Genomic DNA, 17,234 nt, shown 5'->3' with positions numbered 1-17,234 from the left:
GAGCAGATAAACATTTTTCAATCTTATAAAAGGACTATCGATAAGACTATGAATGATAGAGATACGTAACTTTCTTAGAATTAGAATGAATCTAGTCTTCAAAATAAGGTTTAGAAATAATAGCAATATAGTTATTTTTAATGTGGAGATTTTTACAGGTAATTAAAATCTGTTTGCAGATGTTTGTTTAATGTTTTAATAGCAGGATTCCATGACTATTTATTTAGCGAATTGTAAAAAAACTTGAAAATATGTAGTTATTTAGTAAAAGGTTATGTTTTATATCGATAATACTTGTCTTGTTAAAAATAATAAAAAAAAAATAATAATAAAATTTTGAGTTGCTCAATATAAAGGCCCAGTAAAATATATCTTACTAAAATCAAGTACCTATTAATCAACTTTCTCTATAATATAATTTTAATTTTTCTCTTCCTAAATATAGTTATGTAATATGTTTGTAATAGTTATGTAATAGTTATGTAATATGTTTGAGTGGCACGTAATTTTCTTATCACTTGCATACGACCTATCAGAGTTGTAAGCAAGATTGCAATTTATATGCTTTTAACGGACATAAATAAAATATTAATTTTAGTATTTGTTAAAAAAAATAAATAAATTAAATATTATAATTATTTAATAAATAATAAATAATATAATAATATGAATCAAGTTGCATTAATTTCTAAGAAAAAAGATATACCAAATAATATAGAACTAAAAATAGACACTACCACAGTTATTTAGTTTAAAAATGTTTTCCTTAGACAAATATTAGAAAACACTGAATAAGAAATATTAAGATTAATTGATGTAATCACAATAAGGACACTGCAGATTTTATGATTTATGATTGGAAGCTCTTTAATTTGTGAGGAAGGGATAGTATAAAGATACGTACGCGATGTATAGTCAGTAAATGCTCGCAGTCTACTGCTAACAGCGCTTATAAGTTTACTGTTATTAGCTTGTCTGCCGAATATTCTTCAGAAAGGATAATTTTTGTGTAATAAAGAAGTCCTCCATCAAGTACAAAATTTTCTTTGTTACAATAAAGGTATTGTACTTAGTTGTGCCTCCTGTATTATTTTTTATCTTTATTTACAGTAACATACTGAATTTTGCCGAATATCTTCAGAAATTCAAGTATTCATCCTCTCATTCATAGATATATTATACATAATTGGCAGGTAGAATAAATAAAGATATTGAAACGTTAACTTTTTATTGTTTATTTAAATATATATGTATATGTGTGTGTATCTGAATTTAACTCTATTTTATATTTTAAAAATAATTCAATTCTCGATTTCAAACAACTTGCAGTCGCTTTGAAGATCAACTGCTGTTACAAATTTATTAAAAGTATTTTGTTGTGTTTGTTCTGTGTTTTGTTACAAGTGTGTGATGTACATTTACATAAACTCTTACGATTAAATTAGCATCTACATAACTTAATTAACAAAGATAAAAAATTATGTAGCAAAACCGTCAAAAATGTCATTGTTTTAATAGCTTAATAAAATCCACATAATGAAATAATCTGCAGATAAAACAGTTATATGTATAAAAAATTATTATATATTTTTAATTATTATATTTTTAATCCTCCATGTGCATACGTGGGTTTACAGCGTCCGAATCAAAATAATATCTATTCGTAACCGTAAAACTGGCAAATCTGTCCGGCTCCTTTCTCTTCAAAAAGAAAGTAGGTGAAAGACGGGACTCAAGGGCCTAGAGCCGTTAAATAAGATCAATATATTGCCAAATACCGAGCAAGTCAGATCTCATACGAATGTCTCAGACCCACTAAGTGGTCCACTAAACGTGACTTTTTTCTGTAAGTAATTAAAGTGAGACTCATTTTATAAGTAATTAAGTTTCTATTCATTGTCACACATTCTATAATATACGATAAAGACTGGCCCATATTTTAACAGGTATTTAATTTAAGACTCATGTTCACTGGACATTTTCGTTTTACTTTGATGAATACTACCTGCTCTAAAAATATGTAACATTTTTTTGAAATACCCTGTATATATATTTACATTTAAATTATACATGTATTATATATATTATATTTGTTCAACACATTGATATATGAACATATACTTTGATAGTCAATTTCAGTTTCGCTCAATTTAGAACAACTATAAAATGTATTTATGATGCAATATTGTAGAGTGACCTTGCGTTGGATCGCATTCAGAATCTTATATTACGATGGCAGACCTAGATATTTCTAACAAAATGGTTGAACATGTCTCGAAGGTAGGTCCAAAATCAGACAAATAATGATCTATTGATGTGATCTTTCCATGTTACGTCTAAAGAACAAACCTATGAATGTATGATTGACGTAAAAGACATATAGCGTAAAGACATTAAGGACAATAAACAATTAAACCAGTTTGATATACAATATGTCGTTTACAGAATTTTACCGTGGAAAATGGCGTTTACAAGGGTAAAGCGGAGCATAAATCGAATAACTACAAAAGTGTTGGAGAAATGTTATGGACTAACATAAGAAATCATGGGAATAATATCGCATACGTGAGTCGACGATTACATATGACATAAAAACATTTAAGATTTTCAAAAAAAACAAAAAAACGGACATAAATATTTAAAGCTTATAAAAATTCGACTAAATAAAGAAAGAAGATTCAATAAAAACATATTCTAAAACTTAAAAACTGATATTAACGATGTTGAAAGTAGAATCTATTGCAATTGCTCTTCGAAATTGTTTATATAATACATGTTGAATTACATAAAATTGTTTTATCAAAGACATAAGATGAACAATGTTGAAAGAGAATGCATGTGTATAGTAGAAGAAATACATATTTTAATATCAAATATAGAGCAGAATAATGAAAAACATTTTAAAAAATAGGTTTTATGTTTTATCGATGTTTAGCGATAATAATATGCGTTTTTTTACATATGTTATAATGCTTTTCTACAAAAAACAGCTTATTATCAAAGAATGTTTTAGCAATGTTATATGCTAGAGAATAGAGAGCAAAAAGTTTATGAGACACAAAGACATAAAGAGAGACGTGTGAAAAGAAAATTTAAATTGTAGATTTGAAATAATTGCGGAATTAATCCTAACGCTAAAAACAGCATTCTAAATAAAAATTCTTATTTTAATATTATCAAAGATGAAATTCTCTTATTTTAAAATTTATCATAAGAAGTAATGAGATAAAAGAAATAAATATCTTAAAATTATTTTACCACATTTTATTATTTATAGATACAATTTAATAGATAATTCTAAAAATAATAATCTGAAAGACTCAAAAATGGATTTAGATAGAATTCTTTAAAAATTAAGTAGAAATTATTGCAATTATGCAGTGTTAAATTTAAAATTAGTATTGGTAAGAAATAGATGTTCCGGAATGATGGATTGTTATTTTAATCGTGAGCTAATGACTCTGCAATATAACTTCCTTATATTTATGCAATACTCTTGATAAGATAATTTTGTGTTCAGTTGGATGCACGCACCGAAAAAACGGTGACATACGCACAGTTGCAAGATAAAGTTGTGAGATGCGCGTTATGGCTGCAAAAACAAGGAATCAAATCCGGTGACGTCATCAGCTTGTGCACGAATAATCATCTCAATTCCATCGTGCCTTGTCTTTCGGCAGCTTATATCAATGCGATTTTCAACCCGTGGTACGAAAACATGGACTTGCGTAAGTTCTTCCTCGATTATCAAATAGTAATAATTCTCCATATTTTATTTAATTAACTTAACGGATTAGAAATAATGCATTTCCGATAATGCGTTCAAATACAATTACAAATTTATCTTTTAGATATTAATTAAATAAAATTTTTTATTGTTTAAATGAACAATAATATTAAGCATTAACATTCATTTTTATAATACTTACGAGTTATTCGTAATCAGAAACTGCAATGCACGTTTTGGAACTGACCACGCCGAAGGTGATCTTCTGCTATGAGAAAATCGTGGATGTCGTCTTGAGCGCGATAAAAGAAAAAAATTTTAATCCCACGGTGGTGATTTTCGGCAAGCATGTCGATGCAATTTCGTTCTCTGATATTTTGAACAATTGCAATGATGCGGAAGTCTCAAATTTCCGTTACGTTGAGGTCGACGACATCCAGAAGACGGCGTGCATCTTGCACTCGTCGGGTACTACGGGACTGCCGAAAGGTGTCGAACTGTCCAACTACTACGTACTAATTTTCAGCCAGGAAAAAAGCTTAAAAATAAATAACGCGCCATCACTTTGGTTTTCTTCTCTTTATTGGCTGAGTGGGGTAATGCTGAACTTCAATGCGATCGTGAATAGTTCCAAAGTGATCCTCTATCCAGAATTTGACGAAGAGATGACTTGTCAACTGATAGAGAAATACAAAGTAATATTATGTTAAATGCTTGTTCAAATAATTAAAGCGAAATAATTTTAATTTTCAAGATTTGTTTTGCAAAAATAATGATGACTAAAATGTCACGTTGATATAATTACGTCGTACTTCTTATTATGAATAAATAATCATGATAATTTTTAGCTTTTACCCTCTCGTGAACTTTATGATGAAGTTGAAATGAATTGTGAAGAATGTGAAGTGATTTGGTCTTCCTTTAAGCATACTGTAATGTTTTCTATTTGAGCTAATTGTCGCGATAACTTTTATCACTAATAGAATAATGCAATCAGTTCTTTGTCAAAACTTGTCATTCATACGTGACATATATTTGAGATAACAAATTACATTGATAAATTAATAGCGAATTACATGATAATATTTTACAGTCAAGTTATGTGAAAAATGTATGTGAATAATTATGATATAATCTAATGTAATTATGATTAATATACATATAATCGTGTTTCATGATGTATCCTTGTTTATATTATAAATTGTAAATTTTATAATTGGTTTTATGTTTGCATATTGCGCATAATATGACGAAATCCAAAAATGTAAATTACTTTATTGTCTAGGCAGGACTTGTTTTCTTGAGCTCTAGCATGCTCAATCGGTTTCTCAAAGCGGGCTACGTAAAGAAATATTCTTTGTTATCTTTGGAAACAATTTTATACGGTGGTGCAACAACTAAGTCAAAAGTGCAGGAAGAATTGAGACGTATTTTGCCACATGTCCAGATATTCCAATGTTACGGTAAATATCGCTATAATGCGATAACATATTTACATATATTAATGCGTGTGTGTTATGAAAGTTTGATTATATTTCTTGTATTTTTAGGAATGACGGAAACCGGTCTCACAACAATGCAACTACCGAACCACAAGAATGGATCTTGTGGAACAGTTGCTAATAATGTACAAATAAAAATTGTGGACCCAGAAAACGGAAAAGTACTTGGTCCGAATCAGTCGGGAGAAATATGGATAAAATCTTTAACCTTAATGACTGGTTATTATAGAAATCCTGAGGCGACGAAAAGTACGGTTGATGAGGAAGGTAAAGAGAGTTTCTATCTATAATAATAATTATATAATAATATGATATTTAAAAGTCTGTTACGACTTAATGCATGCAAAGCAAATTATATTCTATTCAATCTAAATGAACATATTTAATAATATCGTGAAAATCTAATATCGCAAATATAAATTTGGAATTCTTTCAGGTTGGCTACACTCGGGTGATATTGGTTATTTCGACAATGATGGAGAATTGTTCATTGTTGACAGAATAAAGGAACTCATAAAATATAGAAACTATCAGATTTCACCCGGAGAAATCGAAGGTGTCTTAATAACGCATCCAGCAGTGCTAGAAGTAGCAGTAATAGGAGTACCTCATGAGTTAGACGATGAGCACCCTCTTGCTTTTGTCACCAAGAGGCGTAAAGTCAAGGTACAATTTTTGTTAGCATGATAAGATCATAGAACAAAGATTTATAAAATAAAATCAAATACCAACAGAATAAACCGATTTATTCCGTGGAATATTAATAGGTATCTAATATAGATAGAGAATCAAGCTCATAAAAATAAAGACGTTAATGCGATCAAAATCAGAGCCCGATGAATAAATCTGTTTAAATGAGTAAAGATTTGATTCAATCATGAAGGAATCGCGAAAAGAATGAAACTTTCAGATAAAAATATATTGCCTTAGTTAACGCTTTTAACTGGAACTCTGTAAGATAAAACATGGTTTGATATAAGATTGACATTGAGTTAGTTTCAAAAATTTTATAATAAAGTTCTTAATAAATTGTTATTGTAAAAGATTTTGTAATATTTTACTTACAAGCAATATCTAAATGTCTATTTCTTTATTTCATAATAAATAAAATTATATACACTATTGGATTATACGAATTATTCATACATTACTTTTTAATATAAAATAAGAAATATTTTTAATGTATAAGAATGTTTCTGCATTGCTATAATTTTCTTTGTACATACAGGTAACGGAACAGGAATTGATAGACTTTGTAGCGAAGAACGTGATGGATCACTTCAAACTACGTGCAGGAGTGTTATTTCTGGATGCTTTTCCATATACAGGTTCAGGGAAAATTGCGAGAAAAGATTTAAAAGAAATAGCTAAAAAATTATTTAACCATACTACTTAATTATATCTATTCGATAATGCAAAATTTATGAATGCATATAATATACGGGTGTCCGACAAGTCACTGACCAATCGAGAAGTGAAGGTAGATTGAGTCAAATTGAAAAGAAAAGTTGTATTACTATTTTGTAAAATTGCAATAGTTATTGAGTAATTAATTAAAAAATCTGACAAGCAAATGAGCGCATGAGAAACGATAATCTGGACTCGGTAGGTATGTAAAATGGCTGAGGGCGTTTTTGGGAAGCTTGCTGTTAGCGTTATTGCGTCATTCTATCTTCATCAATCATTAAATGTAAAACAAGGATACTCTGGGAAAATTAAAGACGGTTATAACTCATTTTGGGGCCCACGATTATAAATAATCAAATTATTTGGATATTGTAACCCTAATTAACATTTTGGTTAATGCCCCTTAAGTGAAAATTATCTTTGCGTAACTGAATATCGACAGAACTAATTGAGAGAATTGACTAGTGTAACTTAAAAATCTTTGAAATAGATAGAATAGCTAATTACGATTTTTAGTTACGCGTAATCATAGACCCCAAAGTGAGTGATATTTTTCCCAGAGTAGAATGACGCAATAGCAATGATAACGCGCTCCCCGAACGCAGCTTCAGTTGTTAAATCTCTTAGCAACAAGTAAGCATCATCTCATAGCGAGAGTAGAGTTATGTAGCGAGCGACGAACGCGACGCATGATACGATCGCGCGCCAAAAAACTGGTCCACCTCTCGTTATCAAATAATGCTCACTGTTGCGATAAATTTTTAGATTAACTGACTCAGCTCCAGTGACTTTGACCTTAACAGTAGAGTTTCAATGTTGTAAAAGTCGTTACAGATAATCGCAATGTGTTTGCAGATGTTTAATTAATGCTGTAATAACAGGATTGTATGACTACTTATTTAGCGAATTGTATGTAAGCAAAACTTGAAAAAATTATTTAATAATTTTTGTTTCACGTTTATGATATTTGTCTTGTTAAAAATGGTTATAGAATATAACTGCAAAATAAATATAAAAGCTCAGAAAAATATATCTTATCAAAATCAAGTACATATTAATCAATTTTCTCTATAATTTCTACATTTTTTATCTTCATAAATGTAGTTATGAGGGAGTTCGACATTTCTCCTTTTGTCTCCTTGAATAATCTAATCAAAAGACAAGAAAACCATATCCATAATTATTATCATCCTCGTAGCTGAAGGAGACATACAATAAATATTTCTGATATAATGTATAGTGATTTTTTTCTGATAAATTTAGAACATATATTATGATCAAAAAGACAATGTTTGTAAATTTTACCTATTTTAATAATATTAAAACATAATAGCATCTAACCAAACACAAGGTAAAATTTACAAAATCATAGTGACTTCTCCAATATTACGGTAAATTATTGCAAATAATTAAAATATTTATGCACAATAATTAGAATTAATCAAAATTTTGTTTCACCAACATTTCCGATTTAATGTTCAAGTCTGTGTTCTATTTGCAAATAAAAATTGTGGATACAGAAAGCGCTTGAAAAAAATTGTGGATACGGAAAGTACTTGGTCAGAATCAGTCGGGAGAAATGTGGATAAAATCTATAATTATAATGAACGGTTACTATAGGAATCCCGAAACGACGAAAAGTACGATTGATGAAGAAGGTAAACAGGTCATATTTGTTATAATTGATAATTATATAATTAAAACTAAATTGTGAGTTAATTAATTGACGTATTGATTGCAAACTAAATAAATTGTATTCCAATAAATTAAAAAGAACGTAACTAACAGTATTATAGAACTTTAATATCACAAAAATAAATTTGGCACTCTTTCAAAATGGTTGCACGCGGGTGATATCGGTTATTTTAACGAATATGGGGAATTATTTATTATTGACAGGATAAAAGAGCTTATAAAATATAGAGGCTATCAGATTTCACCCGGAGAAATCGAAGGTGTCTTAATAACGCATCCAGCAGTGTTGGAAGTTGCAGTAATATCGATACCTCATGCAATAGACGATGAACATCCTCTTGCTTATGTCACCAAAAAGCCTGGTGCCAAGGTATAATGTTTGTTAGAATATTAGAGAACAAAGTTAGAGAATGAGAGTTTACAAAATAAAATTTATCAGTTAGCAAATAGAATAATTGCAAATCGTTTTGCGTATTCCGGGGGATAGTCTCTTAAAAATCTAGTGAAGGGAATTATATTCGTAAGAAACGTTAGAAAATTAAAATCATTAAAAAAGCAAACAGGAAAATTTGCAAGCTAATTCAGATAAAAGCGAAGACGTCTGTATCAGTTTAACAAGACAGATTTTAAAAATGTGATGTAACCGCGGAGAAGAAAGAAAAGAATACAGAGATAAGAATGCAAATATTGATTTTTGTCTTATAAATATTAGAAAACACTGAATAAGAAATATTAAGACTAATTGATGTAATCACAATAATGGCGCAGCAAATTTTGTGATTTACGATTGGTTGAAGCTCTTTAATTTGTGAGGAAGGGATAGTATAAAGATACGTACGCGATGTATAGTCAGTAATGCTCGCAGTCTACTGCTAACAGCGCTTATAAGTTTACTGTTATTAGGTTGTCTGCCGAATATTCTTCAAAAAGGATAATTTTTGTGTAATAAAAAAGTCCTCCATCAAGTACAAAATTTTCTTTGTTGCAATAAAGGTATTGTACTTAGTTGTGCCTTCTGTATTATTTTTTATCTTTATTTACAGTAACATACTGAATTTTGCCGAATATCTTCAGACATTCAAGTATTCATCCTCTCATTCATAGATATATTATACATAATTGGCAGGTAGAATAAATAAAGATATTGAAACGTTAACTTTTTATTGTTTATTTAAATATATATGTATATATGTGTGTGTGTCTGAATTTAACTCTACTTTATATTTTAAAAATAATTCAATTCTCGATTTCAAACAACTTGCAGTCGCTCTGAAGATCAACTGTTATTAAAAGTATTTCGTTGTGTGTGTTTGTTCTGTGTTTTGTTACAAGTGTGTGATGTACATTTACATAAACTCTCACGATTAAATCAGCATCTACATAACTTAATTAACAAAGATAAAAAATTATGTAGTAAAACCGTCAAAAATGTCATTGTTTTAATAGCTTAATAAAATCCAATTAATGAAATAATCTGCAGATAAGACAGTTATTGTATAAAAAATTATTATATATTTTTAATTATTATATTTTTAATCCTCCATGTGCATACGTGGGTTTACAGCGTCCGAACCAAATAATATCTACTCGTAACCGTAAAACTGGCAAGCCTGCCTGTCTGGCTCCTTTCTCTTCAAAAAGAAAGTAGGTAAAAGACGGGACTCAAGGGCCCAGAGCCGTTAAATAAGATCAATATATTGCCGAATGCCGAGCAAGTCAGATCTCATACGAGCGTCTTAGACCCACTAAGTCCACTAAACGCGACTTTTTTCTGTAAGTAATTAAAGTGAGACTCATTCTGTAAGTAGTTAAGAAGTTAAGTTTCTATTCATTGTCACACATTCTATAATATACTATAAAGACTTATCGTATATTATGTCATCATATATTATACTTATTAATATTTATGATGCAATATTGTAGAGTGACCTTGTGTTGGATTGCATTCAGAATCTTATATTACTGTGGCAGACCTAGATATTTCTAACAAAATGGTTGAACATGTCTCGAAGGTAAGCATATCAAAATCAGCCATGTGATGATTCATTGATGTGATTTTTTTCATATGTTACATTTAAAGAAAAAAATTATAAATGTACGATTGACGTTAAACATACATACATATTAAAGACATATAGCGCAAAGACATTAAAGACGATAAACAATTAAAACAATTTGACATATATGTCGTTTACAGAATTTTACCGTGGAAAATGGCGTTTACAAGGGTAAAGCGGAGCATAAATCGAATAACTACAAAAGTGTTGGAGAAATGTTATGGACTAACATAAGAAATCATGGGAATAATATCGCATACGTGAGTCGACGATTACATATGCCATCAAAACATTTAAGATTTTCAAAAAAAAAAAACGGACATAAATATTTAAAGCTTATAAATATTTGACTAAATAAGAAAAAAGATTCAATAAAAACATATTCTAAAACTTAAAAACTGATATTAATAATCACGAAACCTTTATTATTATTGACTGACGATTGGCAATGTTTACAAAACGCTGCGACGTTTCGACTCTTGGATCGAGTCCTTATCAAGCATATCTAACTGACAAACAATTCAGAAATACATTTAATTCGGTCGAAGAGATAAAACATTCAATATTGTAGCAGAAAAACGGTACCTGTTAATACATGTCAAAAACCTACACGTCCATGTCTTTGAAAATTTTACCCGAAATAGTCATAGAGACAGTCACTGCAAAAACAATGGTCAATATAGGCGGACAGTAAAATATTAACCAATAAAAAGTTGTGTGTTCTGAAGCTTATACTTTACGTGTATAAGAAGATGACGATCGGAAATGAGCACAATAATCCGATTGCGCCTTTCGTAATGCAACGCTGTCGCTCGGATATACGATATGATTGATAAAAAAATCAGGGATCGACTCATGACACTCGCGAGTACTGTGGAGGAAGATGATGCGTCACGGAGCGAGTTTGATGCCAGAAACTGTGTCACTGTACCATACGTGAAGGGCTTAGGCGAAGATATTCGACGCATTTATAAGAGAGTTTGTCTCAAAACCTTATACACCATCCCGAAAAAACTTGATGGTGTCATAGTGAAAGGCAAGGACAAGCTTAGCAAAAAGAAAACTACCGATTTAGTTTACAAGATAGATTGCGGTGACTGCGATGCAACATATATAGGGCAAACCAAACGTCACTTAATGACACGAATTAATGAGCATCAAAAAGATGTTAGAAAACATGATAGCAATCACTCGGTCGTTAGCAAACATCGCGTTACGTTAGGCCATAATTTTAAATGGTCCGAGACGAACATCATCCACAGAGAAAAAAATACAAAAAAGAGAGAGATTGCTGAAATGTTTTTAATAAAAAAGCATTCCAACACTATTAATTTAAAAAAAGATACAGAAAGTTTAAATCCTATATATGATAAAGTCATTTCGTCGTTGTAAACAGCACGTGAGTTCCACATGTATAATAACAACCTTAGTTAAAACCGTGAGAATGTTTCAGTACGTCTCGAAACTCCGATGTGATCACGCGTGTTAGTCGACGCTTCGACAATGTATAGCTCCGTATATCCGAGCGACAGCGTTGCATTACGAAAGGCGCAATCGGATTATTGTGCTCATTTCCGATCGTCATCTTCTTATACACGTAAAGTATAAGCTTCAGAACACACAACTTTTTATTGGTTAATATTTTACTGTCCGCCTATATTGACCATTGTTTTCGCAGTGACTGTCTCTATGACTATTTCGGGTAAAATTTTCAAAGACATGGACGTGTAGGTTTTTGACATGTATTAACAGGTACCGTTTTTCTGCTACAATATTGAATGTTTTATCTCTTCGACCGAATTAAATGTATTTCTGAATTGTTTGTCAGTTAGATGTGCTTGATAAGGACTCGATCCAAGAGTCGAAACGTCGCAGCGTTTTGTAAACATTGCCAATCGTCAGTCAATAATAATAAAGGTTTCGTGTTTGATAACCATTGGCGGAATAAACAATTATTTCTGATATTAATAATGTTGGAGGTAGAATCTATTGCGATTGCTCTTCGAAATTGTTTATATAATACATGTTGAATTACATAAAATTGTTTTATCAAAGACATAAGATAAACAATGTTGAAAGAGAATGCATGTGTATAGTAGAAGAAATACATATTTTAATATCAAATATAGAGCAGAATAATGGAAAACATTTTAAAAAATAGGTTTTATGTTTTATCGATGTTTAGCGATAATAATATGCGTTTTTACATATGTTATAATGCTTTTCTACAAAAAACAGCTTATTATCAAAGAATTTTTTTAGCAATGTTATATGCTAGAGAATAGAGAGCAAAAAGTTTATGAGACACAAAGACATAAAGAGAGACGTGTGAAAAGAAAATTTAAATTGTAGATTTGAAATAATTGCGGAATTAATCCTAACGCTAGAAACAGCATTCTAAAAAAAAATTCTTATTTTAATATTATCGAAGATGAAATTCTCTTATTTTAAATTTTATCATAAAAAGTAATGAGATAAAAGAAATAAATATCTTAATATTATTTTACCACATTTTATTATTTATAGATACAATTTAATAGATAATTCTAAAAATAATAATCTAAAAATAATAATCAGAAATGGATTTAGATAGAATTCTTTAAAAATTAAGTAGAAATTATTGCAATTATGCAGTGTTAAATTTAATTTTGTTTTAGTATTGGTAAGAAATAGATGTTCCGGAATAATGGATTGTTATTTTAATCGTGAGCTAATGACTCTGCAATATAACTTCCTTATATTTATGCAATACTCTTGATAAGATAATTTTCTGTGCAGCTGGATGCACGCACCGAAAAAACGGTAACATACGCACAGCTGCAAGATAAAGTTGTGAGATGCGCGTTATGGCTGCAAAAACAAGGAATCAAATCCGGTGACGTCATCAGCTTGTGCACGAATAATCATCTCAATTCCATTGTGCCTTGTCTTTCGGCAGCTTATATCAATGCGATTTCCAACCCGTGGTACGAAAACATGGACTTGCGTAAGTTCTTCCTCGATTATCAAATAGTAATAATTCTCCATATTCTATTTAATTAACTTAACGGATTAGAAATAATGCATTTCCGATAATGCGTTCAAATACAATTGCAAATGTATCTTGTAAATATTAATTAAATAAAATTTTTTATTGTTAAATGAACAATAATATTAAGCATAACATACATTTTTATAATACTTACGAGTTACTCGTAATCAGAAACTGCAATGCACGTTTTGGAACTGACCACGCCGAAGGTGATCTTCTGCAATGAGAAATCCGTGGATGTCGTCTTGAGGGCGAGAAAAGAAAAAAATCGTAGTCCCACGGTGGTGATTTTCGGCAAGCATGTCGATGCAATTTCGTTCTCTGATATTTTGAACAATTGCAATGATGCGGAAGTCTCAAATTTCCGTTACGTTGAGGTCGACGACATCCAGAAGACGGCGTGCATCTTGCACTCGTCGGGTACTACGGGACTGCCGAAAGGTGTCGAACTGTCCAACTACTACGTACTAATTTTCAGCCAGGAAAAAAACTTAAAAATAAATAACGCGCCATCACTTTGGTTTTCTTCTCTTTATTGGCTGAGTGGGATAATACTGAACTTCAGTGCGATTGTGAATAGTTCCAAAGTGATCCTCTATCCAGAATTTAACGAAGAGATGACTTGTCAACTGATAGAGAAATACAAAGTAATATTATGTAAATGCTTGTTCAAATAATTAAAGCAAAATAATTTTAATTTTCAAGATTTGTTATTGCAAAAATAACAATGACTAAAATGTCACGTTGATATAATTACGTCGTACTTTCTATTATAAATAAGTAATCACGATAATTTTTAACTTTTACCCTCTCGTGAACTTTATGATGAAGTTGAAATGAATAGTGAAGAATGTGAAATAAATTGGTCTTTTTTTAAGCATACTGTAATGTTTTCTATTTGAGCTAATTGTCGCGATAACTTTTATTACTAATAGAATAATGCGATCAGTTCTTTATCAAAACTTGTCATTCATACGTGACATATATTTAAGGTAACGAATTACATTTTGATGAATTAATAGCGAAATACATGATAATATTTTACAGTCAAGATATATGAAAAATGTAATTATGATACATATAATCGTGTTTCATGATGTATCCTTGTTTATATTATAAATTGCAAATTTTATAATTAGTTTTATGTTTGCATATTGCGCATAATATGACGGAATCCAATAGTAAATTATTTTATTGTCTAGGCAGGACTTGTTTTCTTGAGCTCTAGCATGCTCAATCGGTTTCTCAAAGCGGACTACGTAAAAAAATATTCTTTGTTATCTTTGGAAAAATTTTATACGGTGGTGCAACAACTAAGTCAAAAGTGCAGGAAGAATTGAGACGTATTTTGCCACATGTCCAGATATTACAAGTTTACGGTAAATATCATTATAATGCGATAAAATATTAACATACATTAATGAGTGTTATAAAATTTCGATTACATTCCTTGTGTTTCTAGCAATGACGGAAATCGGTCTCATAACAATGCAACTACCAAACCACAAGAATGGATCTTGTGGAACAGTTGCTAAGAATGTACAAATAAAAATTGTGGACCCAGAAAACGGAAAAGTACTTGGTCCGAATCAGTCGGGAGAAATATGGATAAAATCTTTAACCTTAATGACTGGTTATTATAGAAATCTTGAGGCGACGAAAAGTACGGTTGATGAGGAAGGTAAAGAGTTTCAATCTATAATAATAATTATATAATAATATGATATTTAAAAGTCTGTTACGACTTTAATGCATGCAAAGTAAATTATATTCTATTTAATCTAAATGAACATATTTAATAATATCGTGAAAATCTAATATCTCAAATATAAATTTGGAATTCAGGTTGGCTACATTCGGGTGATATCGGTTATTTTGACGACAACGTGGAATTGTTCATTGTTGACAGAATAAAAGAACTCATAAAATATAGAAGCTATCAGATTTCACCCGGGAAAATCGAAGGTGTGTTAACGTCGCATCCAGCAGTGCTAGAAGTAGCAGTAATAGGAGTACCTCATGAGTTAGACGATGAGCACCCTCTTGCTTTTGTCAGCAAGAGGCCTAATGTCAAGGTACAATTTTTGTTAACATGATAAGATTATAGAACAAAGATTTATAAAATAAAATCAAATACCAACAGAATAAACCGATTTATTCCGTGGAATATTAATAGATATCTAATATAGATAGAGAATCAAGCTCATAAAAATAAAGACGTTAATGCGATCAAAATCAGAGCCCGATGAATAAATCTGTTTAAATGAGTAAAGATTTGATTCAATCATGAAGGAATCGCGAAAAGAATGAAACTTCCAGATAAAAATATATTGCCTTAGTTAACGCTTTTAACTGGAACTCTGTAAGATAAAACATGGTTTGATATAAGATTGACATTGAGTTAGTTTCAAAAATTTCATAATAAAGTTCTTAATAAATTGTTATTGTAAAAGATTTTGTAATATTTCACTTACAAGCAATATCTAAATGTCTATTTCTTTATTTCATAATAAATAAAATTATACATTATTGGATTATACGAATTATTCACACATTACTTTTTAATATAAAATAAGAAATATTTTTAATGTATAAGAATGTTTCTGCATTGCTATAATTTTCTTTGTATATACAGGTAACGGAACAGGAATTGATAGACTTTGTGGCGAAGAACGTGATGGATCACTTCAAACTACGTGCAGGAGTGATATTTCTGGATGCTTTTCCATATACAGGTTCAGGGAAAATTGCGAGAAAAGATTTAAAAGAAATAGCTAAAAAATTATTTAACCATACTACTTAATTATATCTATTCGATAATGCAAAATTTATGAATGCATATAATATACGGGTGTCCGACAAGTCACTGACCAATCGAGAAGTGAAGATAGATTGAGTCAAATTGAAAAGAAAAGTTATATTACTATTTTGTAAAATTTGCAATAGTTATTGAGTAATTAATTAAAAAATCTGACAAGCAAATGAGCGCATGAGAAACGATAATCTGGACTCGGTAGGTATGTAAAATGGCTGAAAGCGTTTTTGGGAAGTTTGCTGTTAGCGTTATTGCGTCATTCTATCTTCATCGATAATTAAATGTAAAACAAGGATAGAATGACGCAATAGCAATGATAACGCGCTCCCCGAACGCAGCTTCAGTTGTTAAATCTCTTAGCAACAAGTAAGCATCATCTCATAGCGAGAGTAGAGTTATGTAGCGAGCGACGAACGCGACGCATGATACGATCGCGCGCCAAAAAACTGGTCCACCTCTCGTTATCAAATAATGCTGACTGTTGCGATAAATTTTTAGATTAACTGACTCACCTCCAGTGACTTTGACCTTAACATATGTTGTAGAGTTTTAATGTTGTAAAAGTCGTTACAGATAATCGCAATGTGTTTGCAGATGTTTAATTAATGCTGTAATAACAGGATTGTATATGACTACTTATTTAGCGAATTGTATGTAAGCAAAACTTGAAAAAATTATTTAATAATTTTTATTTCACGTTTATAATACTTGTCTTGTTGAAAATGGTTATAGAATATAACTGCAAAATTAATATAAAAGCTTAGAAAAATATATCTTATCAAAATCAAGTACATATTAATCAATTTTCTTTATAATTTCTACATTTTTATCTTTATAAATGTAGTTATGAGGGAGTTCGACATTTCTCCTTTTGTCTCCTTGAATAATAATCTAATCAAAGGACAACAGAAAACCATATCCATAATTATTATCATCCTCGTACCTGAAGGAGACATACAATAAATATTTCTGATATAATGTATACTGATTGTTTTCTGAT

The 17,234-nt window shown here is 30.3% G+C and overlaps 1 protein-coding gene and 1 pseudogene across 3 annotated transcripts; both read left to right on the top strand.

Annotated features, from left to right (window-relative positions):
* Positions 1-800: 800 nt before the first annotated feature.
* Positions 801-7,683, top strand: LOC139778941 (uncharacterized). Of its 3 annotated transcripts, none has more exons than XM_071717206.1 (10): positions 801-1,060; positions 1,638-1,846; positions 2,140-2,280; positions 2,446-2,565; positions 3,521-3,728; positions 3,947-4,422; positions 5,013-5,190; positions 5,278-5,496; positions 5,666-5,895; positions 6,458-7,683. In XM_071717206.1, the coding sequence occupies exons 3-10, from the start codon at positions 2,233-2,235 to the stop codon at positions 6,623-6,625; spliced, it is 1,647 nt and encodes a 548-aa protein (XP_071573307.1). In that variant the 5' UTR covers positions 801-1,060; positions 1,638-1,846; positions 2,140-2,232; the 3' UTR covers positions 6,626-7,683. The 3 variants fall into 3 exon arrangements, with proteins under 3 accessions (XP_071573307.1, XP_071573373.1, XP_071573235.1); XM_071717272.1 differs by having other exon boundaries at positions 2,130-2,280; XM_071717134.1 differs by having other exon boundaries at positions 806-1,060; positions 2,192-2,280.
* Positions 7,684-7,899: 216 nt separating this feature from the next.
* LOC139779455 (luciferin 4-monooxygenase-like) lies at positions 7,900-17,022 on the top strand (annotated as a pseudogene).
* Positions 17,023-17,234: the final 212 nt, after the last annotated feature.

This window comes from Temnothorax nylanderi, unplaced genomic scaffold (assembly GCF_030848795.1).
Source record: "Temnothorax nylanderi isolate EJ_2023f unplaced genomic scaffold, tnyl_v1.0 TNYL_tig0001_pilon, whole genome shotgun sequence".
NCBI classification, from domain to species: Eukaryota; Metazoa; Arthropoda; class Insecta; order Hymenoptera; family Formicidae; genus Temnothorax; species Temnothorax nylanderi.
The sequence above is the reverse complement of the archived record's forward strand: the minus strand, read 5'-3'. Positions and strand labels throughout refer to the sequence as shown.